Here is a 26688-nt window from a genome sequence, read left to right as displayed (position 1 = left end):
CTAAGCTACCAATATTTTACTGTAATTTGTTTAAAGTATGGTCATGTTTTAAAGTATTAAGAAGTGAAAAAACGGACTCCTTGTACTGGACATTGCAAGAACCGTTGATTTGTGGATCACGTTTTGATGTTTCAAATGAAGGATGTTTTCCTGCTCTGATGGACTTACTTATGAAATCTCACATCATTACTATTGGGACTCTAGTTCGCATAACTGGACCTGTTTTATCTGACACCAAAACAATGGAAGGAATGATGAAGATGAGGTCAACACGGGTATTAAATCAGCTGTTGTCTAAATGGAAAGGAACATTTACTGATGAAGAGTTAAAAATGATAAAAGACTATGAAGAAGGACACATTCAACCAAAGGAGGATGATCCGTTTCCAAATCTGTCTTTAATGCCTGATTTAGAAATGTGTACAGGTTTTTTCTTAAAATGTAATAATTTAAGTTTGTTAGGAGAAGGAAAGGCATCTAGTAAGGAAATGTATGATTGTTGTGTTAAAGCATTTAACAAGAAGACTCTTGATGGAAAGATAGATACACCGTGGCGTAATGTTTTACATCTAAGTGAAAATACAAGACCTAGATGGGGGGCACTTTATAAGTCACCATTGCTTAAAAAAACAGGGGACTTGCAATGGAGAGTTTTGCATGGGACTATAGCGGTTAATGCATTTGTTTCAGTGATAAACCATGGAGTCAATCCTGAATGTCCATTTTGCTTGCAAAGGGAAACTGTTTTTCACACTTTTATGCATTGCAGAAGATTAGGACCTTTGTTTATTTTTTTACATGATTTATTTAAGCAATTTGATGAAGTGTTCTCCATGGAGATTTAAAGATTTAGAAGTACTCAAGAATTCGGTCTTATGAGTGTCAGTTGTTTAACTTCTTTTTGGGGCAAGCAAAAATGGCAATCTATGTAAGTAGAAAAAGCAAGATTGAAAAGGATTCTGACGTAGATGTAATATTGCTTTTCTCTTTGTTGTTGAAATCTAGAATACAAGTCGATTTCCGGTACTACGATGCCACAAACAATTTAATGATGTTTGAACAAAGGTGGTGTATAAAAGACGTACTGTGTAACGTTGATGATAATATTTTGACTTTCAACAGTATCTTGTGAGTTTTAAAAACTCAGCTGTATTCTCTTGTGTGACTTGAATTGTAATAAAAGGTATTTTAAAATTCAAATTCTCTCTCTCTCTCTGTCTGTCAGTCTCTCTCTCTCTCTTTCTCCTCTCACTCTCTCTCTCTCTCTCTCTCTCTCTCTCTCTCTCTCTCTCTCTCTCTCTGTCTGTCAGTCTCTCTCTCTCTCTTTCACTCTCTCAGGGGAAGTGGGCGTCTCTGTCACATTCAGCTCTTCATGTTAAACATATAACCAGGAAGGAAACACTCAAAACTCTTCTGAACACACATCGAGAGCTTCAGAAGAACTGAATCTACTAACAACAGAGAAGATCATTTAATAAGAGAGAAGAATGAAGATCATCTGGACTTTCACTCTGCTGATGATTCCTGGTAAGAATCTGAACTCAGAGTAAATCATGAAAAACAGCACAGAATTGATGAGGAGAGTCTTTAACTTCAGTTCATGTTGTTTTATTGACTGTTGAATAATGTTCATTTCTGTGTAAATTAAAGTGTTTTAATGCTGGTTTGTTGTAGGTGTCATGAGCTCCATGAGTGTGACAGGATATTCAGGAGGCGGAGTCACGATCATATGCAAATATGATGAAGGATATACAGACAATAAAAAGTATTTTTGTAAAGAACAGGGGTCAGTGTGCAGAGATCGAATCAGGACTAATGAGAAAGATAAATGGGTTAAGAAGGATAGATTCTCTCTGTATGACGACACAAGTTCAGCAGTCTTCACTGTGACCATCAGAGATCTGAGAGAACGGGATTCTGGGACGTACCAGTGTGGAGTTGATATAAAATCAGGAACAGATCCCCGCACTGAAGTGAATCTGAAGGTTTTAACAGGTGAGTAACTGAGACCCTCAAACTCATGATGATCATGATGAAGAAAAAGTATCATTACTGACTTCATTCTTTACACAATAATATCTTGGTTTGTGTTTAACAGGTCATCAAATCAGGACAGTGAGAGGATATTCAGGAGGAAACGTCATTATAAACTTCAAATATGAGATTCAAGAAGAGAATCCTGTGATAGACGTCTGTAAAACTGCAGATCAGTGTTTTACTGTAATAAACACTAACAGAAGAGCAGAATGGAAACATGACAGACGATTCTCCGTTCATGATGACAGATCTGCAGGACTCTTACTTCTGTTTATCAGAGATCTGAATGAGAACGACTCTGGAGAATATAAGATTATAGTCAAAGTTTCTGAAGATTACAGTTTCTTCTCTGAGTTTAATCTGGACATTAAGAAGGGTGAGCTGCTTTCAGTCATTTATGCATTATTTGACAGAATCCATGAATATATCTGGTGATTGTAACATTGCTGCACTTTATCTGGATCTTAAACAGAGGATTGTTGTGTGAAGAGCATCAGTCTATCAGCTTCTGCAGGAGGATCTGTGAACATCAGCTGCAAATACCCACAATCCCACATTCGTGATGTGAAGTTTCTGTGCTGGAGATCTGGAGCTGATCTCTGTGCTGAAGAGACGTCTGTGAAGGAGAGCAGAAGATGGAGGAATGAGGGAAAGATCCGGCTGTATGATGACAGAGAACAGCAGCTCCTGACGGGAAGCATCAGTCATGTGACTGAAGAAGATTCAGAATACTGGTGTGGAGTTCAGTCTGATCAAGGACACAAGATCTTCATCACACGAGTCCTGATCAATGTTACAGGTACAGATGATTTTCTCAGTGATATTAATCATAATGCAATTAAGAAATAATTAATTTCGTATTTCTACAGTGTTTGGCATTGCAGCATTAGTGTGTTAGATTGGGCACGTATTACTTTATTTTTTTAAACTGCAGTTCAGTCACTCTGATATACTGTATTATTCAGTGTGAAATTCTCAAACTAACAGCTCACGAAGTGTCTGTGTCAGCAAACATGAATTCTGGGTAGTGAATGTGTGATAGACATCATTAAACATGTATCCTCACTATTAGAAAATGATGTCAAGTTCTGTGTGAAAAAAGCATCCTTTAGAAATTCATTGTTTCATTTTTTATATACAAAAGTTCCAGAAGCAACATCACCATCATCGCCACCACCATCCTCCTCATCATCATCAGTTGAATCTCCATAGCAGAGAATGTGTATAAAATGACTAATTTAAAAGGACACACAGATGTGCAGTAAACAGGGTCCAGGATGAACACTGAGCTACAAATGAGACACAGACTGTGTCAACAGGTGTTTTTTAAACATTTTATGGATTTTTTTTATTGTTTGCTTGCCGCAGCTGCTCACTTGTGGATTTAAGACAGTAATGTGATTTTCTGTAAAACTGCTTTGAAACAGTATTTAATGTGAAAAGCAATATAAAACTCTTAACAACCCTTAATAACGTCATCAAACACAATCACAAAATACTGTTTTCAAACACTGCTGACTATCCTTTTGTAAGACTGGAAAAACGTCTCAGTTACGTGTGTATCCCTCGTTTCCTGAAGGAGGGAACAGAGACGTTACGTCAGAACAGACCAACGAATTGGGGATCGCTTCGAGAGACCAGTCAACTTCGAATGTAACTAAACGAGCCAATGGACATTGGCATGCGAGATTTGCATCTCACACAGTTAGGACAGCACAACATATGTAATTTCCAGGAGCCTCTGAAACAATATCAGCACGGCCTATGTCCTGCCCTTGAATGAATTCAAGCAGTTCAACACTGACTGAATACGTTCCTCTGTGAGGCGTGCTTTCTGGTTGACCGAGTCCAGCTCCATACAAAGAAAAAAAAGATCCTCTGCTCAAGGGAGAGTTTGCTCTTTTCCCAGTTGACCCGAAGTCCCATGACCAGTGACTCTCGGCTGCTTGTGCTTCTGGTTCCTGCAAATAAACATCTGTGTCACGCTACTCACCTGTGTTGTCTCCTTCTGGATTATGACAATTACTTTGCCACACTAATGAGACAGAATGTGCAGGTACCCTTCTACCGCACCATTGGCTGCCGTCCTTGGATGATATTGTATTGCAATAGGTAATACATTAATGTTAATACCAAATCAAAACAAGTAAGCACATCCTTTGTAGTTGAAAGGATTTAGTGACAATATACTGTATGTTGTATGGTTACACTTAAAATAGTTACAAAATAGATGTATTAGATGATGATAAATTATACCATTAATTGTACTCAGCATATATGTAGAATGTAACCTGAGAGAGGGAGAAAGAGAGAGAAAGAGAGATAATGGCTTTAGAAGAGAGAAAGAGAAGAGAGCCAAAGAGCAGGCCCCAAGAAAAGAAAGCCCAGCAGAGCAAAGAAGAGTCAGCGAAAAGTAGAGATAGAGCAACTGTTGCAATCTTCTTTTATCCTTTCCTTGACCATGTTACTGAAACACAAATGTGAGACAGTCAAACTGACCAATCAGAAAACAACAACATCCCCCACCGTACTAAAGGTGTGACAATTCATAAACATTGTCGACATTCAGTACACACATATTGGCCTACAGGCCTTGATCACTATCAGCACTTCTGTGCCTTTACGAATTCCAAGTGGCTCTTGGAGGGGGTTCATTTTCATCCTTACAATTTCATTGATCTGACAAACAGAAAGTCCCGCTCCAAAATCATACCATTGGTTCTTATGTGGAGCTCGGTCAGACTGACCAAATAATCAATTTATTCACCATCTTTTTTCTGAACGAGGAAGACTCACCCAACTCGTAGTTGAATTACAGTATCCTTTACATTTCCGGTCTCCGGTGTTTCTAGTCAAATTAATGTAATTTCCGAGCAGAATGTAACGTTAAATCTATGAAAATGGTTTTTAAAAGCACATGTCTCCATAGTACCATCACTTTACAGTGTCACAATGGCCGTCTTTTGTCAGAGCCTCGCCTGTCAAAGTTCATGAGTGCGTAGATGCCATGAAGTTACATTGAATACAGATGAGCGCTAAAATCCTACAAACAGCTCCCGATCGCATGAAGTTTGGGGGGTTTTGTCCTCAAAATAAGGATGCACGTATACCTTGTAATGGGAGGTTTTTGTACTTAAGTGCTGCAAGCCATACTTGTTTTCTCTTTTCAGTCTTTGGCATATACAAGGCATGCGGTGTAATAAATAAATGAACTTAGTCAAAGGCACTTTATGTAACACCGGGGAAAGCTAAAGATCACATTGGGGAAAAAAAAGAGAAATAAAATAAATGAATCAATACGTCTATAAATACAATAAATATAGAGTAGCTAAAGGTGAGTGACATTTTAAAAATGTGCAAAATGAATTAGTCATCACTGTATTTATGCAGTTACCATGGGAACGGCTGATTTTAAAATGAATGTGATGCAACGAACAAACACTTCAACAACTCTTAAGTCAGTTAAAAACAGTAAACATAAGGATTCTGGAAAACAAATGTAAAATTAATAAAATGAAAATAAGAAATAATAGAATCTTTATGTGAAAAAATCTGTAAAATAACACTTTTTTTATTATGACTATTATCTGCACAAGTCTGTTGTCTGTGGGTCCTGTGAGTTCATGAACCATGTATAAAGTACTAGTTTCACTTCCCTCATTATTAATATCTCTCTCTCTTTTTTTGTTTTTTTTGTTTGTTTTTTTCTGTTTGTGTTCTGTTACTTAGTGTTGTAGTAGGGCCGTGTGCTGTCCGTTTTCTAGGAAGCATGTCGGCCCAGCGGGTGCAGGGTTTGTGCTCACTTACGAGACGTCACGCAGTAAAGGTGACGTCCGCGGTGAGCATAGAGGACTGTTGCTTGGCTGTTGGAGAGGTGGTTGGACACTCAGGTGTTTTGTCCGCTTCTAGGATGAATAATGCTTTAGTGGTTTTTTTGGACAGCGTAGAGAAAGCTAATGAGTTGGTAGAGCGGGGAATTGTAGTTAGTGGAGAATTTGTGTCAGTTCTGCCCCTTTCTTTGCCTGCCAAAAGAGTAACACTTTCAAACATACCTCCTTTTGTGAGTGATGAGATCTTAACTCAAGCATTGTCTTGCTATGGTAAGCTAGTGTCTCCAATTAAAAAGATACCGATCAGCAGTGAATCACCGTTATTGAAACATATAGTTTCTTTCAGGCGTTTTGTTTACATGGTCATTCCAGATGACGCAGATCTGGATCTATCTTTAAATTTTCGTATTGAGGATTTTAGTTATACCATTTTTGTCACTACTGGAAAGACTAAGTGTTTCGGATGTGGAAAAATGGGACATTTAATCCGAAATTGTCCGAATAAAAATAATGAAGGGGAGAAAGAAAATGAGAATAGAATGGTTCAGCAGGGTGAGGAAAGTAACGGTGAAATGGAGACAGCTGTGCCGTGTGGAGGCTCGGTTGTGACAGAAAGTTTAGAAAATCCTCCGGGGGAGTCTGAGGCTGAGTTAGCCACAGCTCTGAATGAGCAAACTGAGTCATGTCCTAATATTGCATCCGTAGTTACGGTTTCTAGTGAGTCGTCGAGCCTGGTTTCTCTGTCTGATAACCAAAAAGACAGTAGAAATGACGAACAGAATCAAACGGCTACAAGTGAAACTAGTGAAGCAAAGTTGACGGAGCAAGAGAACCTTTTTAAGATGCCTAAAAAAAGAAGAAAAAAAAACAAATTTTCAGAGGCAAAAATTAGCAAAATTGATGACGTAAACGAGACACAAGACACCGAGAGTGACAGTGATTCCTCAGAATGTAGCGTAATTTTTTCTCAAAGTGAAGTTGTGGAACGTAGCTACGAACTTGAGGATATAAAATTGTTTTTAAGATCGACGAAAAACAAGAGAGGAGTAAGGGTAAAAGATTATTTCCCTGACCTAAAACAGTTTGCTGATAAAGCAAAGAGTTTTATGGACGGAGATTGCTTTACCAACAAGGAAGTTTATAGACTTAAAAAAATTGTGAGGAACACTAACAATGCCCTAAATAAAGATGCCAAGTGAAATAAAGAATAGAGATAGCTCCTTTTTTTGGCATCATGGAGTGTATCTTTTCTATCTAACTTTTCTTTTGATGAGTGAAGTACATCTCGCTTCTTTAAACGTAAATGGTGCAAGGAATTTTAAGAAAAGAGCAAATATTTTTGATGAAATTCAACAGAAAAATATAGATATAGCATTTTTACAAGAGACACATAGTAGCTCAAATAATGTTATTGATTGGATGAAAGAGTTTAATGGAACACCTGTTTTAAGCCACAACTCTAATTTAAGTGGCGGAGTTGCTATTTTATTTAGCAAGAATTTTAAACCAATTTCTTATGATGTTGATGAAATTATAAAAGGTCGTTTGTTAAAAGTTCGAGCTACTTTTCAAAGTTTTGTTCTTGTTTTGATTTGCATCTATGTTCCTATTGCACCTGTGGAAAGACTTTTATTTTTAGACACCCTTTGCTCAACCTTACAAAATTGTTGTAGAGAAGACTTACTAATTGTAGGTGGTGATTTTAATTGTACTGAATGTGATCGAGACAGAAATCATGTTGAACCCCACATGGCCTCACGTAAACGTCTGGTTCATTTTATTGAAAAATATGATTTGTGTGATGTTTGGAGAGCTCTGAATGGAAATGAAAGACAGTACACATGGGCCCATACACATGATAATATTTTATCTTTAGCTAGATTAGACAGACTGTATGGTTTTAAGCATCAATTGAACATGTTTAATAAATGCTATATCACGCCAGTATCGTTTTCTGATCACCATTTAGTGAGTTGTAAATTCTTTTTGAATACATTTAGATTTAAAAGTGCATACTGGCACTTTAATACAAGTCTTCTAAATGATAAGTTTTTTATAGAATCTTTTGGTTTTTTTTGGAAAGAGTTTAAAAAAACAAAGTCATCTTTTAATTCTCTACAACAATGGTGGGACTATGGCAAAGTACAAATAAAACAGTTTACACAGCAATACACTAAAAATGTCACAAAAGATTTAACTCGTTCATTGGAGTCGCTAAAAAAACAAATAATGGATTTACAGGAATTGACTCAAACCTCAAGTGATAGTATTTATTTAGAAACCTTTTTAAAGAAAAAAGCTGAGCTCAAAGAATTAATAGACTATAAAGCACAAGGGGCTTTAGTCCGTGCTAAATTTTTTAATGTTGATCAGATGGATGCACCTTCCAAATATTTTTTTGGCCATGAAAGAAAAAATGGGCAAAAGCGTATAATTCATGCTTTACGCTCCGAGGATGGTAACTTATTATCAAATCCTAGAGAGGTTCGTGAGAAGGCAGTGAGTTTTTATCAGTCCCTGTATAGGAGTGAGGGTAGGCTAGAAAGTGGAGAGCGGTTTTTGGGTGAAAGCTTACCCAAGATCTCAGAAGAATCTAAAAATGACCTGGAGAGTTCCCTAACTTTAGGAGAACTCCATGAAGCACTCCAGAGTATGGAGTCCGGAAAAACTCCTGGAATAGATGGGATACCGGTCGATTTTCTGAAAACGTTTTGGTCACAGATTGGAGCTGATCTGCTGGAGGTGCTCAACGACGGTTTGCTGGAGGGCGGGCTGCCGTTGAGCTGCCGAAGAGCAGTGGTTACCCTTCTGCCAAAAAAAGGAGATCTCACCGAGATTAAAAACTGGAGGCCAGTCTCACTCTTATGCAGTGACTATAAGTTAGTCTCAAAAACATTGGCAAATAGATTGGCCAGGGTAATGGGGCAGGTGATCCATGCTGATCAGTCTTATTGTGTGCCTACAAGGTCAATTTTTGACAATGTTTCTTTTATTAGAGATATTATACAGGTTTCTGAAATATTTAATATCAATTGCGGTTTGTTGTCCCTTGATCAAGAAAAAGCATTTGATTGAGTTGAACACTCATATTTATGGAATACTCTAGAAGCTTTTGGTTTCAAAGAAAATTTTTTAGGTATGGTGAAAAATCTATATTGTGACATTGAAAGTGTAATTAAAATTAATGGTGTCTTATGTGCTCCATTCAAGGTTAATAGAGGAATCCGACAAGGATGTGCATTGTCAGGAATGCTATACTCTCTTGCAATTGAACCACTACTCCAACAAATTAGGAAGAGTTTGGATGGTTTAAGAATACCAAATTGTAGTTTTAATTTTTGTTTATCAGCGTATGCTGATGATATTATAATTTTAATCAATAGACAAAATGACATACAGGTTTTATCTAAATTATTAGAAGACTTTGAAAAATGCTCCTCAGCAAAAATAAATTGGAAAAAAAGTGAGGCCTATTTATTAGGAGCATGGAAAGAGGGGGAACCCAATCTTCCTGAAGGTTTATGTTGGAGTAGATGTGGTATAAAATATCTTGGGGTGTTTTTGGGAGATGATAATGTTGTGCAAAAAAATTGGGATGGAATGTTACAGAAAGTAAAAGGTCGTCTCGATAAATGGAAATGGCTTTTACCTAACATGTCTTATAGAGGTAGAACACTTATTGTCAATAATTTGGTTGCATCACTGCTTTGGCATAGACTGGCATGTATTGATCCCCCTGTAAAGTTAATGGCAGAAATTCAAGCGACCTTTGTTGACTTTTTTTGGGATAAACTTCATTGGATCCCACAGAGCATCTTGTATCTACCTAAAGAAGAAGGTGGTCAGGGATTAATTCATCTACAAAGCAGAATTGCAACTTTTCGATTACTTTTTCTACAAAGACTTCTCGATGGGCCAGTGAATGTAAGCTGGAGGGCCATTAGTTGTGCTTTACTACATACTGTTGGAGGTTTTGCTCTGGATAAAGCCCTTTTTTTGATGGACCTCAAAAGTATGGACCTCTCGCATCTGTCTTCTTTTTATCAGAACCTTTTTAAAGTTTGGAGTCTTTTTCACATCCAGAAGACTGAGAACTTCCATTCCATTTACTGGCTTTTGAATGAACCTTTGATTTTCAAAGCTAGATTGGACATTTACTCTTCCACTTTTCTGCAGGGTTTCAGTAAGGTGCTACATAACTCAGGAGTGGTGGTGTTGAGCCATTTAGTGTCCTTAACTGGGCCTCATTTTAAGGACATAGAGGCTGTTACAAAAAAACTTGGACTAAGATCTATGCGCTTGATGACACGTTTTGTAAACAAGTTAAAAGAAACCTTTACAAGTGAAGAAAATTTGATATTGGAAGATTTTTTTTCAGGGGCTAGTATCCCTGATAGTGATGACCTGTTTCCATGTGTGTTAATCCAGCCGAATTTCGAAGAGTGTTCGGGGTTTTTTTTAAAAATAGAAGGTTTCCTTTCAGTTGATTTTTTTTTCTTGTAAAGGCAAAGATCTGTATAAAATGTGTGTTCTTATTCTGAACAAAAAAATGCTTGATAAGAGAATTGATACCCCTTGGCGGTCAGTTTTTAAAGTATGCAATGATGTAAAACCTGAATGGAGAGTGTTATATAAAACACCATTACTAAAAAAGACGGGTGATTTGCAGTGGAGAATTCTGCACGGGGCTATTGCAGTCAATTCTTTCATTTCTGTATTGGATGCGAGTAAAAACCCTGGTTGTCCCTTTTGTCTTCAAAAGGAGACTGTTTTTCATGCCTTTGTGTACTGTTCTAGGCTTACGCCTTTATTTGTGTTGGTTCAAGAAATGTGTGATAAGTTCAATGAGATTTTTCATCCAGAAACTTTTATATTTGGTTTTAAGTATGTGCAGAAAAAACGCATAGAGTTTCAATTGTTGAATTTTATTCTTGGTCAAGCCAAATTGGCGATTTATATGAGTAGGAAAAGTAAAATAGAGAAAGGGTGTAATGATGATGTGATTCTGGTTTTTAGATCTTTAGTCAAAGCAAGAATGCTGATTGATTTCAGATTTTACAATGACATGAATGATCTTTCCACTTTTAAAACGAGATGGTGCAGTCATGATGTGTTGTGTACAGTAATTGAGGATGATTTAATCTTTGGCTTCTAAAAAAAAAAAAAAAAAAAAAAAAAAAAATTAAGTAGCCTAATTTATATACGCACTATTGTTTGTTAAAAAGGTGATTGTAATTTTTGGCTACTTGTGAATTAAAGTTTTTTCAAAATTCAAATTCTCTCTCTCTCTCTCTCTCTCTCTGTCTGTCAGTCTCTCTCTCTCTCTCTCTCTCTCTCTTTCTCCTCTCTCTCTCTCTCTCTCTCTCTATCCCTCTCTCTCTCTCTTTCTCTCTCTCTCTCTCTCTCTCTCTCTCTCTCTCTCTTTCTCCTCTCTCTCTCTCTCTCTCTCTCTCTCTCTCTCTGTCTCTCTCTGTCTGTCAGTCTCTATCTCTCTCTCTCTCTCTCTCTCTCTCTCTCTCTCTCTCTTTCTCCTCTCTCTCTCTCTCGTTTCCGGTGTGAGTGTGAGCGTTTGGAGCGTCGTGAGTGTGGAGCGTGTTTTTCTGAGTGAGTTTTCTTTTTTTTCTCTCTCTCTTTTTTTTTCGTTTTTTCACCCTTTATTGCTTTTTTTTTATTGTTTAGTTAGTTGTTTGGTTTTTTTTTTTTTTGGGTCGCGTGGGGGTTTCCCCTTGCGTGGACATGGCGGACTCAGGAGTTGGTGTTCTAAAGAATCTCAGGCGTCGTCACGGTGTTAAAGTGGCGGCCGCGGTGAGTGTTGAAGATAGTTGTTTGGCAATGGGGGAAGTTGTTGGCCACGACAGTATTTTGTCGGCGTCTAAAATGAATAGTGCTGTTGTGGTTTTTTTGAAGTCAGTCGAAAAAGCAAACGAACTAGTGGAAAAGGGAATAGTTGTAAATAATCTCTTCACACCTGTTCTTCCGCTTTCAACACCCTCAAAAAAAGTAACTTTGTCTAATATTCCACCTTTTGTTTCTGATGATACACTGGTTAAGATCCTTTCCCGCTATGGAAAGCTGGTTTCACCGATCAAGAAAATTCTTATTGGTACTGCTTCACCACTGTTAAAACATGTAGTTTCTTTTAGAAGATTTGTCTACATGATTTTGAAAGATAGCGAAGAACTTGACTTGACTTTTAACATTAAGGTTGACAATTTTGATTATGTTTTCTATGCCACAACGGACAAGATGAAGTGCTTTAACTGTGGTGGGGTAGGCCATCTGATTCGCACTTGCCCTAAAAGGAGTAAAGAGGATAATACATCGACTGATGGGCAAAACATGGAGGTTAGTCTAAACAGTGATGATGAGGACAGGGTTGTAGCAGGGACTTCTAATGCTCCCATTCTGAATGTGAAAAAGGTGACTGTTGTTGAGAATAATGGTGGTGTTTCTGAAGCTCAGGATGTAGTTTCTGATATCACTGAACCAGTAGTGTCTTTGCAGGAAGATAAATTGAATGCTACTGCTGTAGTGAGTGAAGGAGTCAGTGATACCATTACTGAGTCAGTTTTAACAAAGGATAAAAGTGATAATGTGAAGGGTCAATTGTTCGAACTGTGTGATGATGTTGATCTAGAATCAGATACAACTGAGTTTAAGATTCCAGGTAAAAGGAAAAGTTCAAGTGAAGTTCAGAGTGTTAAACAGAAAAAAAACAAATTTTGTTGATGATGATGATGATGATAAGGAAGGGATGGAAAGTGGCAACGAATCTTCGGATTCAAATTTCAGTTTTTCTCAAAGAGCTTCATCCAGTCGTTATTATGAGGTAGAAGACATTAAAATATTCCTCAAAGCAACGAAAAATAAAAGAGGAGTACGTGTCTGTGAATATTTTCCAGACATCAAACAATTTGTTGACAAAACCAAGATGTTCATGGCGGAAAGCTTATTCACAAACAAAGAAATTTATCGGTTAAAGAAAATTGTGAGAATTTTAAACCCTGATCTTGTAAATGATAATAGCTAAAAAGCCAAACATGACACATGGGTTTCTAGTTTTGTTTTTATCAGCTTTTGTTTGTTTTTTATTTTCTTCTTTTCTTTTAAAAATGAATGAAATTAATATTGCTTCCTTGAATATTAATGGAGCAAGAGATTTTAAGAAAAGAATGGAAATTTATGAATTTGTGAAACAAAGTAAGTTAGATGTGGTGATGCTGCAGGAAACTCATAGTGATCTAAAAAATGCTTCTGATTGGGCTAGAGAGTGGGGTGGTCTTTCGTTTGTAAGTCATAATACTTCACTTAGTGGTGGAGTAGCCATTCTTTTTGCGAAAATTTTTAACCCTCACTCTTTTCAAGTAGAAGAAATAGTAAAAGGTAGACTTTTAAAAATAAGAGCAAACTATGACAAGATTGTTATTGTTTTTATTTGTGTGTACTGTCCGGTCTCCGCAATAGAGAGAATGGTGTTTTTAAATATTTTGTCTTCTGTGTTACAAAAATGTGATCAAGAAGAGTTTTTGTTTTTGGGAGGTGATTTTAACTGCACTGAATCTAATCTAGATAGGAATCATTTAGAACCTCATATGCCTTCTAGAAATCGATTGATTCAATTTGTTAAGATGCATGAATTGTGTGATGTTTGGAGACGACAAAAGGGCATGCAAAAACAGTATACTTGGACTCACGTGCGTGATAGAATCATTTCTATGGCAAGATTAGACAGATTTTACATTTTCAAACACCATTATAATGTTATAAGGAATTGTCACATTGTACCTGTTAGTTTTTCTGACCATTGTATGGTCAAATGTTCAGTTTTTATAAATCTTTTAAAACCCCAAAGTGCTTATTGGCAATTCAACACTTCATTATTAAGTGACAAACATTTTAAAGAATGTTTTAACTTTTTTTTTGGGAGGATTTTAAAACTAAGAAAGGTTTTTATAACTCTGTACAACAATGGTGGGATGTAGGAAAAGCCCAAATTAAACAGCTTTGTTTACAGTTTACTCGAAACATCACTACAGAGACGATTTTTAGAATGAGTATCTTGGAGGCTGATATTTTAAAACTCCAAGAATTGGCAGAGTCTACTCGTACAAGAGGTTTCTTAGACTTACTTTTAGATAAAAGAACAAAATTGGCTGATCTACTTGGTTCTAGGACACAGATTTCAAAACGTAAATCAAATGGATGCTTCAACTAAATTCTTTTTTAATTTAGAAAAGAAGAATGGTCAAAGTAGAACCATTCATGCTTTAAGATCTGAATCTGGAATTCTTTTGACAGATCCTTCGGATATTCGCCAGAGGGCAGTTGGTTTTTATGAGAATTTATATAAAAGTGAAGTTGCTGTAGAGCTAGAAAATGAGGGTGAGTTCTTCTTTGAAAACTTACCTCAGGTGCCTGAAAGCATCAACACTGGAATTTCTGGCCCTCTGAGTATGAGTGAGCTACAGAAGGCACTTCAAAGGATGGTGTCTGGAAAAACACCAGGCATTGATGGTATACCAGTGGACTTTTACAAGTCTTTTTGGTCAACAGTAGGAGAAGATCTCCTAGAAGTGTTGAATACCAGTCTGGCAAGGGGTAAACTGCCTCAAAGTTGCCGGAGAGCTGTGTTGACCCTCCTACCGAAAAAAGGAGATCTTGGAGATATAAAGTGTTGGCGTCCAGTTTCTTTGCTCTGCAGCAACTATAAGCTTTTATCGAAGGTCTTAGCTAACAGACTGGCTAATGTAATGGATAGTGTTATTCATCCTGATCAAACCTACTGTGTCCCAGGTAGATCGATATTTGACAACATTTCTTTTATTCGTGATCTTATCGAAGTCTCCAAGATGCTAAAACTAAATTGTGGTTTTATTTCGTTAGATCAAGAGAAAGCTTTTGATCGGGTAGAACATTGTTTTTTATGGAAGGTTTTAAACGCATTTGGCTTTAGTGATAGTTTCATTAACTACATCAAAGTTCTTTATAATGATGTTGAGAGTATTTTAAAGGTCAATGGTGGTTTATGTACTCCTTTTACAGTTTTTAGAGGCATAAGACAGGGTTGTGCATTATCTGGTATGTTATATTCTTTAGCAATTGAGCCTTTGTTAAATCAGATAAGGTGTAAGCTTCAAGGTATAATTTTACCAGAATGTAGGAATAAATTCACACTGTCGGCCTATGCAGATGACGTGACTGTGTGTATCAATGGACAAAGTGATATTCAGGCTTTGTTAAATTTGTTGAAAACTTTTAAAAAAATATCTTCTGCCAATATAAATTGGAAAAAAAGTGAAGCTTTTTTAATAGGGGATTGGAAAAATGATAAACCAAAACTTCCTATGGGCCTGGAGTGGGGAAAAGTTGGTTTTAAATATTTAGGAGTTTTTACTGGAGGCGAAGTAGTTACACAGAAAAACTGGGAGGGTATAATTGAGAAAGTTAAAGGTCAACTTGAGAAATGGAAATGGTTGCTTCCAAAAATGTCATTTAGAGGGCGAGTTTTAATTGCAAATAATTTAGTGGCTTCTTCGCTGTGGCACAAGTTTGCTTGTTTAGATCCCCCGTTAACTTTGTTAATAAAACTACAAGCACTGCTTGTGGATTTTTTTTGGGATAAGCTGCATTGGATCCCGCAAAGTGTTTTATTTCTGTCCAAAGAAGAAGGTGGTCAGGGACTGATACATTTACAAAGTAGAATAGCTGCTTTTAGATTACAATTTGTGCAAAGACTTTTAACTGTTTCAGATGTTTTTAACTGGAATGCTGTAGCAAGGTTGATTTTGAACAGGTTGGGTAATTTTAACTTGGGAAGGACAATTTTTTCGATGGATCCACTGAAATTAAGTTTTCCTATGTTACCTGTATTTTATAATAATGTCTTTAAAGTGTGGAATCTTTTTACTTTTCAAAAAGTGGAAGACTCAAAATCTCTTTACTGGCTATTAGAAGAGCCTTTAATCCATGGGAAGCGTTTGGACTTAACGAACAATTTTTTCCTTCCCGGAATAAACAAAGCACTTATTGACAACAAAATAGTGACTCTTGGCCGTTTGCTGGAAGTAGCTGGACTTGATTTTAAAAACAAGGAAGCAACATCTCGATGTCTTGGAATCAATTCTACTTGCGTTATAGCACAACTTCTTCAGAGATGGGAATCTGCAATAAGTGATCAAGAGAGACTTTTGCTATTGGACTATAAAAACAAACGGTGTAATCCAGACTCGGAAGAGTGTTTTCCGGGTTTGTTTTTTTCTCTTAAGTTGGATGGGTGTGCTGGTTTTTATCTTGAACAAGTTGATTCTTTAAGTGTTGATTTTTTTTCCTGTGATAGAAAGCTTTTGTATAAATATTGTGTAATTGTTTTTAATAAGAACAAGTTGAATAATAGAATAGATACACCTTGGCATGGTTTTTTTAAGTTAAATGAAGACAAAAAACCTGAATGGAGAGTTTTTTATAAACCACCATTGACCAAAAAAACAGGAGACTTGCAATGGAGAATTGTTCATGGTGTTATTGCAGTCAATGCTTTTACTTCTGTTTTAAATCCTGAAAGCACTGATAAGTGTCCTTTTTGTGATGACAGAGAAACTATTTTTCATGCTTTTTTAAATTGTTATAGACTTGAACCACTGTTTTCTGTTTTAAAAGATGTTTTTAAAAAATGTAATGAGGTATTTTCACAAGAAATTTTCATTTTAGGATGTAAATATGTCCTTAAAAAAAAGTTTGTGTGTCAACTGCTTAATTTTGTGGTGGGACAAGCAAAAATGGCCATCTATTTGAGCAGGAGAAAAAAAATTGAACAGGATGTAATACAAAACATTGTTGTATTGTTTTTTAACTTGGTACAATCTAGAATCTTAATTGATTTTTATTATTATAAAAGTATTGATGATCTGCTTTCTTTTGAAAATATTTGGAGCTGTAATGATGCTCTATGTGTCATTTTTGAAGATGAATTAATTTTCACACTTTATTGATTTTATTTTAAAAGTTGTTGTGTTATATTTTGTAAATAAAAGCTTTTTGAATCTCAAAAAAAAAAAAAAAATCTCTCTGTCTGTCAGTCTCTCTCTCTCTCTCTCTCTCTCTCTCTCTCTCTCTCTCTCTCTCTCTTTCTCTCTCTCTCTCTCTCTCTCAGGGGAAGTGGGCGTCTCTGTCACGTTCAGCTCTTCGTGTTAAACATGTAACCAGGAAAGAAACACTCAAAACTCTTCTGAACACACATCGAGAGCTTCAGAAGAACTGAATCTACTAACAACAGAGAAGATCATTTAATAAGAGAGAAGAATGAAGATCATCTGGACTTTCACTCTGCTGATGATTCCTGGTAAGAATCTGAACTCAGAGTAAATCATGAAAAACAGCACAGAATTGATGAGGAGAGTCTTTAACTTCAGTTCATGTTGTTTTATTGACTGTTGAATAATGTTCATTTCTGTGTAAATTAAAGTGTTTTAATGCTGGTTTGTTGTAGGTGTCGTGAGCTCCATGAGTGTGACAGGATATTCAGGAGGAGGAGTCACGATCACATGCAAATATGATGAAGGATATACAGACAATAAAAAGTATATTTGTAAAGAACAGGGGTCAGTGTGCAGAGATCGAATCAGGACTAATGAGAAAGATAAATGGGTTAAGAATGATAGATTCTCTCTGTATGACGACACAAGTTCAGAAGTCTTCACTGTGACCATCAGAGATCTGAAAGAACGGGATTCTGGGACGTACCAGTGTGGAGTTGATATAAAATCAGGAACAGATCCCCGCACTGAAGTGAATCTGAAGGTTTTAACAGGTGAGTAACTGAGACCCTCAAACTCATGATGATCATGATGAAGAAAAAGTATCATTACTGACTTCATTCTTTACACAATAATATCTTGGTTTGTGTTTAACAGGTCAACAAATCAGGACAGTGAGAGGATATTCAGGAGGAAACGTCATTATAAACTTCAAATATGAGATTCAAGAAGAGAATCCTGTGATAGACGTCTGTAAAACTGCAGATCAGTGTTTTACTGTAATAAACACTAACAGAAGAGCAGAATGGAAACATGACAGACGATTCTCCGTTCATGATGACAGATCTGCAGGACTCTTACTTCTGTTTATCAGAGATCTGAATGAGAACGACTCTGGAGAATATAAGATTATAGTCAAAGTTTCTGAAGATTACAGTTTCTTCTCTGAGTTTAATCTGGACATTAAGAAGGGTGAGCTGCTTTCAGTCATTTATGCATTATTTGACAGAATCCATGAATATATCTGGTGATTGTAACATTGCTGCACTTTATCTGGATCTTAAACAGAGGATTGTTGTGTGAAGAGCATCAGTCTATCAGCTTCTGCAGGAGGATCTGTGAACATCAGCTGCAAATACCCACAATCCCACATTCGTGATGTGAAGTTTCTGTGCTGGAGATCTGGAGCTGATCTCTGTGCTAAAGAGACGTCTGTGAAGGAGAGCAGAAGATGGAGGGATGAGGGAAAGATCCGGCTGTATGATGACAGAGGACAACAGCTCCTGACGGGAAGCATCAGTCATGTGACTGAAGAAGATTCAGAATACTGGTGTGGAGTTCAGTCTGATCAAGGAGACAAGATCTTCATCACACGAGTCCTGATCAGCATTACAGGTACGGATGCAGATCACTGTGTGTCGTGTCATGTTTGCAGCTGTTTAAGCAGGTTTAACCACAGGATTATTTTTAATTTGGATGTTCTTTTTGTTTAACAAAGCAAAACCACAAACAGTTAAAAAGAGGAAGTATAAAAACAAACTACAGTTTGTATGTGTGCAGTTTATGAAGGTAAAAGTGCAGCTTTGCATGAATTCTGGTAATGAGTGTGTGAATGACATCAGTAACACGTATCATGAGAAAAGAGAATTGTCAAGTTCTGTGTGTGAAAAAAACATCCTTTAGAAATTCATTGTTTTATATACTGTATATAAGTTCCTGAAACATCATCACCATTATTAACTACAACATCATCATCATCATCATCATCATCACCATCATCACAACCTCCATCATCATCATCACCATTATCATCAACAACATCCTCTCCATCCTCATCACCACCACCTCCATTATCACCATCATCATCTGAATACTTCATCAAAAGAGGAAGTATAAAAACAAACTACAGTTTATATGTTTGCAGTTTATGAAGGTAAAAGTGCAGCTTTGTGTAAAACAATGAGAAACTGCTGCAAGTCCTTTTACCACACTTTTACTATAGTTAACTCCAGTTTAACAGTGCTCATCAGTCACTCTGCTATACTGTATTATTCAGTGTGAAACCACAGGCTTCAGTTCTGGAAACTCAAACTAACAGCTCACGATTCTGTGTCTGTGTGTCAGCAAACATGAATTCTGGGTAATGAATGTGTGATAGACATCAGTAAGAAATCATGAGAAAAGAGATGTCAATTTCTGTGTGTGAAAAAAAAAAACATCCTTTAGAAATTCATTGTTTTATTGTTTTATATACTGAAGTTCCTGAAACATCATCACCATTATCATCAACAACAACATCTTCATCATCATCCTCATCATCACCATCTGCTTCTTCTTCCTCATCAGTCGAAACTTCACCCTTCACAGGTGTGTCCACATCAGCCGGTGATCTTGTGCTGAAATACCAACATGTGATCAATGGGTGTAACTTGTGAGGAGGCTTGACACCCCCTAGTGGCTGAAATATATTACTAAACATAAAAATACATGATATTTCACCTCCAAATTAAATAATACATTTAATTGTATTATTTTATTAATTTAAATAAAATGTTAAATCGTTAATTATTAACAACAACAACAACAACCATAATAATAACCCAATCATTCTTGTTTACATACTGGACTTCCAGTGAATTCTCTGGTTGAAAGACATTATAACTTAAAACTCTTGACTAGGATAGCGCACTTCCATCCTCAATAGCAAAATATTGTGGGATGTTTTTTGGGATTTCACAGTGTGTGACGTTGTGTTACTGTCTCTTTAAACCATCACCGGTGCAGGTTTAGCGTCGCTTTTGCTGGGTCAGTTCCTCTTTGTGGTGCCAGATCAAACTTTGGTGGAAAACGTGTTTAACTGAATGAAGAATGTTGTGGTTTTTTTACAGAATTGTTGTGTTACAGCCTATAGGGTCCAAAAAATGTATTTAGGACAAACTAGCTGGTACATTCAACTAACTAATGGGTCGTGTGAATGTACAATGTTAAACCTGTGAATCCAGTATCACGGTCCGGCTAATCCTACTCCAAACGTCGAGCTACGCCCATGATCTGATATTTAGCTCAGATTATCAGATTATCTGATTATTTCTCCTGTGTTTTCAGGCTCTTCTCTGATCGTTCCTCTGGTTCTGATCATCGCTGGACTCTTATTACTGTTTCTCTTTAAGAAGTATCAGTCTCAAGGTAAAACTCCTTCAAATTCAGAAACACAGATTTGGTGATCATTTCCCACTTTGATTCTGTCGCCACCTATTGGCTACAACAAGATGTGAGCAAAATACAGATATTTGATGATGTATGAAAAAATGTACACAAGATATCAGTGTTGAAATGCAGAATATTGAATTTAGGAATAATTGTTTTTGGCAGGTGGTGATTCGTCGTCTCAGACTCGACCAGGAAAACATGAAGTGGTGAGTCCAGTTACTGTATAAAATAAGATGTTTATTTTTTATTCATAATCTCAATGAATTCAAATGCCTTCAATCCTGATAATATTTATTTCTGTATATAATTTCTCTGTCTCTCCTCAGGTTTCTCTCACTGGTTGTGATTATGAGGAGATTAAAGACACTCACAAACAATTACCCACAAACCCCTCTGATTCTTACAGTACTGTTTATGCCACTGCCCAATTACCCACAAGCCCCTCTGATTCTTACAATACTGTTTATGCCACTGCTCAATTACCCACAAACCCCTCTGATTCTTACAGTACTGTTTATGCCACTGCCCAATTACCCACAAGCCCCTCTGATTCTTACAATACTGTTTATGCCACTGCTCAATTACCCACAAACCCCTCTGATTCTTACAGTACTGTTTATGCCACTGCCCAATTACCCACAAGCCCCTCTGATTCTTACAATACTGTTTATGCCACTGCTCAATTACCCACAAGCCCCTCTGATTCTTACAATACTGTTTATGCCACTGCTCAATTACCCACAAACCCCTCTGCTACAGTTGAGAAAGGCACTGGTGATTCTCAGTGCTTCATCACATCTGCTGAGGATCTGAATTACGCATTGGTGAATTTCCACAAGGAATCTGACTGTCCTGACAGTGTCAGTTTCAGGAATAATCAGGATTACAGTGAATACGCTGATGTCAATCATCTCACTGCTTGACGAGACACAGCAGAGGTTATAAATCAGCTCATCTTGAATGTTTGAACCTTGGCTTTGGCATTAAGTTTCCATGTAGCTGTTCCTGCTTTGCTGGACCCATCCGGCTCCCAGGCTCTCTTCCTTCACTGGTTCCCCCAGTTCCTTAGCTCAGTATGGTAAATGTGCTTGTGCAATTTAAAATAATCCAATTAGGATGTAAAAATGAAGCACTGAAACATGTGATGTCTTTTAAGAAACAAGTGTTTATGTTTCTGAATGTGCCGAAGTTAGATGTGTCTTTCAGAGTTGTACATGAAGGAAAATCATACAAGCTTTATGCCAGTACAGGTATCTTAAAGTGTTTTGAGTGTGGAGATCTTGGGCACAAAAAGTTGACATGCCCACAGAGTCCAGGCTAATCAGGAGCTGCTGGGCCTAGTGGTGTAACTGGTTATTAATACAGCCTCAGCCTGAAGAAGAGACTATCACTCCGAAACATGAATCACGTGAAAGTGTAGACAAAAATCTAAATAAAGGAGATAAAATGGTGGATGTGGCACAAGAGCATGAGGTCTTGCAACACAGTACAGACACAGAGGTAGAGAAAGTAAGTGAAAGTGCTGCTTGTGAAGTGATTAGTATTAAAAATACTGGAAGCTTAAATTATGTTGAAAAAGGTGAGGATTATGGAATGAGGGAGGATGATACACTGTCTGGGTTGTTGGACATTTCTGAGTTTGGGTTGCAGAATATAGATGAAACATATTCGGTGAAAGAGATAAATGATTTTTTGGACTTAAAAAATTAAGAATTTTTTTTTTTTTTATGCATTTCTGACATCCAAAGGCACAAGAAGACATTTTCTCCCTTTATTCTGTGGACTTTAATGTAAATATTCTATCAGTAGATGAAACTGCAAAAGCAAGAGCACTGTTAACTAAAGTCTGAAGGAATAACATTTGTTTTGATTAATGTATATGCTCCTAATAATGGACATGAGCGTGTGGGTTTTTTATAGAATTGAGATCAGTCATTCAGAAAATTTGACCTTTTAATGTCATATTATTACAAGATATTAGTTTCTGTGAAAAGTTTTAGGTTTTTGGGATTAGTGGAAACTTAAGACACTTTTGAAAATCTTGGTCAATGATGGGTTGTAGGTAAAGCTAATAATATAATTTTTGTCAAAACTATACTTCACATAATACTGCACTGATGAAAACAACAGTTAACAGTTTACAAAGAGACACTGCATTTCTGGAAAAATACATGTTAAACAATAAGGGAACTGTGAATAATGAAAGGTTAAATAAGAAATAAGAAGAACTTGGGTGTTTTTTACAAGAAAATGTAAAAGAAGCGCTTATAAGATCAAGAATTTGCTCGATCAAAGATAAGGAGCATAAAGATATAGTGCAGTTAAATCTTTAATTCCTAAAAAAGGAAACTTGGGAGTCGGGGGACTATTAAAAAACTGGAGACCAGTGTCGTTGCCGTGTTAAGAATATAAAATATTCTTAAAGGTACAAGCAAATAGACTTAAAAAATATTTACATGTATTATAACCATCTCATATTTTTAATGCAAAACAAAGTTATACAACGCAATTATGGGGGATTGAGTTTGCCTAATAGCTTTTCAAGAAGGAAAAATACTCCCCAAATGAATAAACACTATATTCTTTTAATATCCTTATGCAAACAAAAATAATTGTCAACACCCAAAAAGCAAATAAAAGAAAAAGAAAAAGCAACTATAATAAACAAAACAATCTAACGAATAGGTGCTTTACAGGAATTGGTCATTAGGTTGCACAATTCAATAAAGTGAAAATGAATCTGTGTAAGTCTTAGTTCATCAAACAATGTCCAAAGTTGAAGCAGTCCTTTAGTAGATGAATAATCCAACCATTTGCGATGAATTCACTCCAAACGATAACAATTCTCATGCATCAGACTCTTCCAAATCAGGAACAGTCATAAGTAAGCCAAAAGTCCCAAGCTTACATCCCTCTGGACTTTAAATCCATATTTGTTTTGCATATGCAGTGTTAAAGTCACCGATAAAGAGTCCTTCTAAAATACATACAAATAAACTGTGTCAAACTTCTTAGCAACAAACATCATCATTATCAAGGCATACTTTTTAGGGATGGCTGACACGAAACTGGCGTTCCGAAGCTTTGTCGAGATCCCGAAGCGCAGATGTTTCGAAACACTGATCCGAAAGCGTGATTCAAAACACCCATGTCACGTGACTATGGCTAAATGAAGCTTCGGAGTGTTTCACAAGTGTTTCGATAGGTGGGATGGTCCGCCGAATCAGCGTTTTATTGACAGGGTCAGGAACAGACCACACAATCGCACATTTGTATAAAAGTGAAGTCAACGCATCTTGACCTCGTGGGTTTTTGTTATAGGTGTTTGATTTTGAGATAGCGGATTTTTGGTGATATAGTGACATTATAGTGCGATTTGTTTAGTTATATTTAGGCTTACATTTAAATTTACACATTGACTGATAGGCTAGAGACAGACAGAGTATACATATAGTGACACATTAACAGATGCATAGATAGAAATGTATATAGACAGATAGATTAAGATAGATAGATAGATAGAAATGGCTCCACAGAAGAGATGCCGTACATCTGTGGTGTGGGAGCATTTCCATTTGGAAACCCCAAATAAAGTGAGATGTATGTATTGTGGGTTAGGGTTACAATAACCCTAACCCTAACCCTAACAATACATCATCCATGATGCACCATTTGAGGAGCACTCATCCTGCCATTTTGCAGGGTCCAGAGGATGGTAGCATTCCCCCTGTACCTAGGCCTGCTACTGACACTGCTGGGCCATCATCTAAGCAAGGTATGCATTGTTTGAAATATAATTATAATTGAAATATAATAATAAACTGTTGGGACACTGTTTAGAAAGTCCATAGGCCTGTGTCAACCTAAGCCCTACAACCTAACGTCCCAATCACAACTGCCAATCATATTAAAAACAGCTTCAATGTGAATATAATATAATATAATATAATATAATATAATATAATATATGTTGTCAATATAATTTAATATTTTGTGAATATACATTTGGCCAATCTACAGCCAGTGAAGACATCATTTTGGTTTTCCTAATTGTTGTAGTTCTACATTCCATTTTATCTTTCTCTGCACACTGAGCATAAACGTTCATAACATAACTTCTCTTTTAAAAGGCAGACAGAGGGAATTGGATGAGGCTCTTCTAAACAAGGTGGTGAAGGATCTGCAGCCCTTCACCATCGTGGAGGATGAGGGTTTCAGGGACTTTGTGAACAAGCTTGATCCAAGCTATGTCCTCCCATCCTGGAAGGTGCTTGAAAAAAATGGTCAGTGAAAGGAACAACAAAACCAAGGAGAAGACAATGGAGGACCTACAAGAGGCCGAATTTGTTAGCCTTATGGCTGACATGTGGTCCTCCATTAATATGGACGGATATCTTGGTGTAACTTGCCATTACAAAACACCAGAGGCAAAAATGGCAACTGCTGTCCTGGGTGTAAGGAGGTTTTACCAAACCCACACAGCCCAGCATCTCATGGAGGCTAAAGCCTTGCTAATGGCTGAGGGGAATAACCTCCAAAGTTCAGTGCATGGTGACTGACAATGCATCCAACATGATCCTAAGCGCCCAGCTACTCCACCTTCGTGAGTCAGTGGCTGCTGCACTTTCCAATTTAAACAGTGACACTGATCCCCTGACAAGTCTTGAGTATGACATTATTCAACAATCATTGTCACTACTGCAACCATTCAAACTTGCAACAAAAGAGGAACAGAGAGTGTCTGCTTCAAAGCTTATACCACTGTACAGCACAAGCTTGCACAGAAAAAAAGGACATGCAACGCAGAAATCAACTGTACAATTAGGTAGGCCACAATGACCATACTACCCATGTAATTGGCCAAAACTGTCATATTGTTGTCATTATTATAATTAATATGGTTTTCTCCTGTTTTGGCTAATAGGCTCACATCTGAAAGAAGGTCTCCACTCCAGATGTGGAGGTTATGAGACTTTTAGAGCCTAGGCACTGGCTACACTGCTGGACCCAAGGTTCAAAAATGTGGCATTTGGAAATCCTGCCAATTAAAGTCCAGGACGCTGAAAAGCACATCGCACTGGAGTGTGCTTCGCTGATGCGTTCAAACACAACTCCTGGTGAGCAGTTTCAGTCTATGTTATGTTATGTAATCTGATTCATGTAATTTATACTTCATATATGCCGTCAGTTTAGGATTTGTTACTAATTGCCGTTTTCATTTTCATTCAGAGCCACAAATGTCAACAACAGGCCCATCATCATCATCATCAACATCAACACCAGTAGAAACACAGGACAGTTTATGGGAACTTTTTGATAATCGTATCTGTGAAACCCAGATGATACACAATGCTACAGCTGATGCCACAGTGGAAGTGAAAACATACCTCAACGATGCGTTTTTGCCCAGAACTCATGATCCCCTAACTTATCAAATCAAATCAAGTATATTTGTATAGCGCTTTTCACAATACAGATTGTATCAAAGCAGCTTCACAGTATTAAATTAAAATAAAATAATACAACAAGGTTTGTTTCTAGTGGAATTTATTGATTGATAAAATAAAATTAAATATCCCCAAAATATCCACAACTGAGCAAGCCAAAGGCAACAGTGGCAAGGAACCAAAAAAACTCCATCAAAGTGACCTAATGGTGTCCTAAAACTCCATCAGGTGATCTAATGGAGAAAAAAAAAACCTTGGGAGAACCCAGGCTCAGTCGGGGGCCAGTTCTCCTCTGGCATTTATGAACTAGAGGCCGGATTGTAGTTTGAACTGTAAGATTAAAAATATTATATGAATGCCTGGCTGAAAAGATGCGTCTTTAATCTAGTTTTAAACTGGGAGAGCGAGTCCGAGCAACGAACAGTATCAGGAAGACTATTCCAGAGTTTCGGAGCCAAATGTGAAAATGCTCTCCCTCCTTTGGTTGATCTGGATATCCTAGGTATGACCAAAAGCCTCAAATTTATTGATCTTAAAGAGCGCGATGGATTATAGGGCGATATAAGATCCGTTAAATAGACTGGAGCTAAGCCGTTTATTGAGGATGCAGGACAACCAGCTAATAAAGCATTACAGTAATCTAGTCTCGAGGTCATGAATGCATGAACTAACTTTTCTGCATCAGAAACTGATAGCATATTACGTAGCTTAGCAATGTTTCTAAGGTGGAAAAAGGCTGTTTTTGTAACATACGAAATATGATTTTCAAAAGACAGGTTACAATCGAGTATAACACCCAGGTCTTTTACTGTAGAGGATAAAGTAACAGGACATCCTACGATGTCAAAGTTGTATTGTGAGAGGTTCTGTGGGCGGTTTTTTGAACTGATAAGTATTACCTCTGTCTTGTCT

The 26688-nt window shown here is 37.0% G+C and overlaps 1 protein-coding gene across 5 annotated transcripts; it reads left to right on the top strand.

The window, feature by feature from the left end:
- The first annotated feature begins 1472 nt into the window (after positions 1-1472).
- LOC311077656 (uncharacterized protein) lies at positions 1473-25874 on the top strand. Of its 5 annotated transcripts, XM_084106236.1 has the most exons (14): positions 11465-12212; positions 17017-17205; positions 17353-17673; positions 17777-18091; positions 18188-18514; positions 18833-19009; positions 19379-19486; positions 20225-20305; positions 20492-20535; positions 20656-21407; positions 24032-24104; positions 24460-25154; positions 25254-25446; positions 25559-25874. In XM_084106236.1, the coding sequence occupies exons 2-10, from the start codon at positions 17166-17168 to the stop codon at positions 21250-21252; spliced, it is 2010 nt and encodes a 669-aa protein (XP_083962362.1). In that variant the 5' UTR covers positions 11465-12212; positions 17017-17165; the 3' UTR covers positions 21253-21407; positions 24032-24104; positions 24460-25154; positions 25254-25446; positions 25559-25874. The 5 variants fall into 5 exon arrangements, with proteins under 5 accessions (XP_083962360.1, XP_083962364.1, XP_083962363.1 ...); XM_084106234.1 differs by lacking the exons at positions 11465-12212; positions 17017-17205; positions 17353-17673; positions 17777-18091; positions 18188-18514 and adding exons at positions 1473-1527; positions 1675-1995; positions 2099-2413; positions 2510-2836 and having other exon boundaries at positions 25559-25873; XM_084106235.1 differs by lacking the exon at positions 11465-12212 and having other exon boundaries at positions 16942-17205.
- The last annotated feature ends 814 nt before the right edge of the window (positions 25875-26688 follow it).

Source organism: Abramis brama (assembly GCF_963993115.1).
Source record: "Abramis brama genome assembly, chromosome: 2".
In the NCBI taxonomy this organism is placed as follows: domain Eukaryota; kingdom Metazoa; phylum Chordata; class Actinopteri; order Cypriniformes; family Leuciscidae; genus Abramis; species Abramis brama.
The sequence above is the reverse complement of the archived record's forward strand: the minus strand, read 5'-3'. Positions and strand labels throughout refer to the sequence as shown.

Bases quoted from the DNA above. Each gene is read 5' to 3' on its own strand.
- LOC311077656 (XM_084106236.1), top strand. From the start codon at position 17,166: ATGAAGATCATCTGGACTTTCACTCTGCTGATGATTCCTG. The intron at 17,674-17,776 runs GTGAGTAACTGA...TGTGTTTAACAG, and splicing joins GAATCTGAAGGTTTTAACAG to GTCAACAAATCAGGACAGTG. The intron at 20,306-20,491 runs GTAAAACTCCTT...TGTTTTTGGCAG, and splicing joins TAAGAAGTATCAGTCTCAAG to GTGGTGATTCGTCGTCTCAG.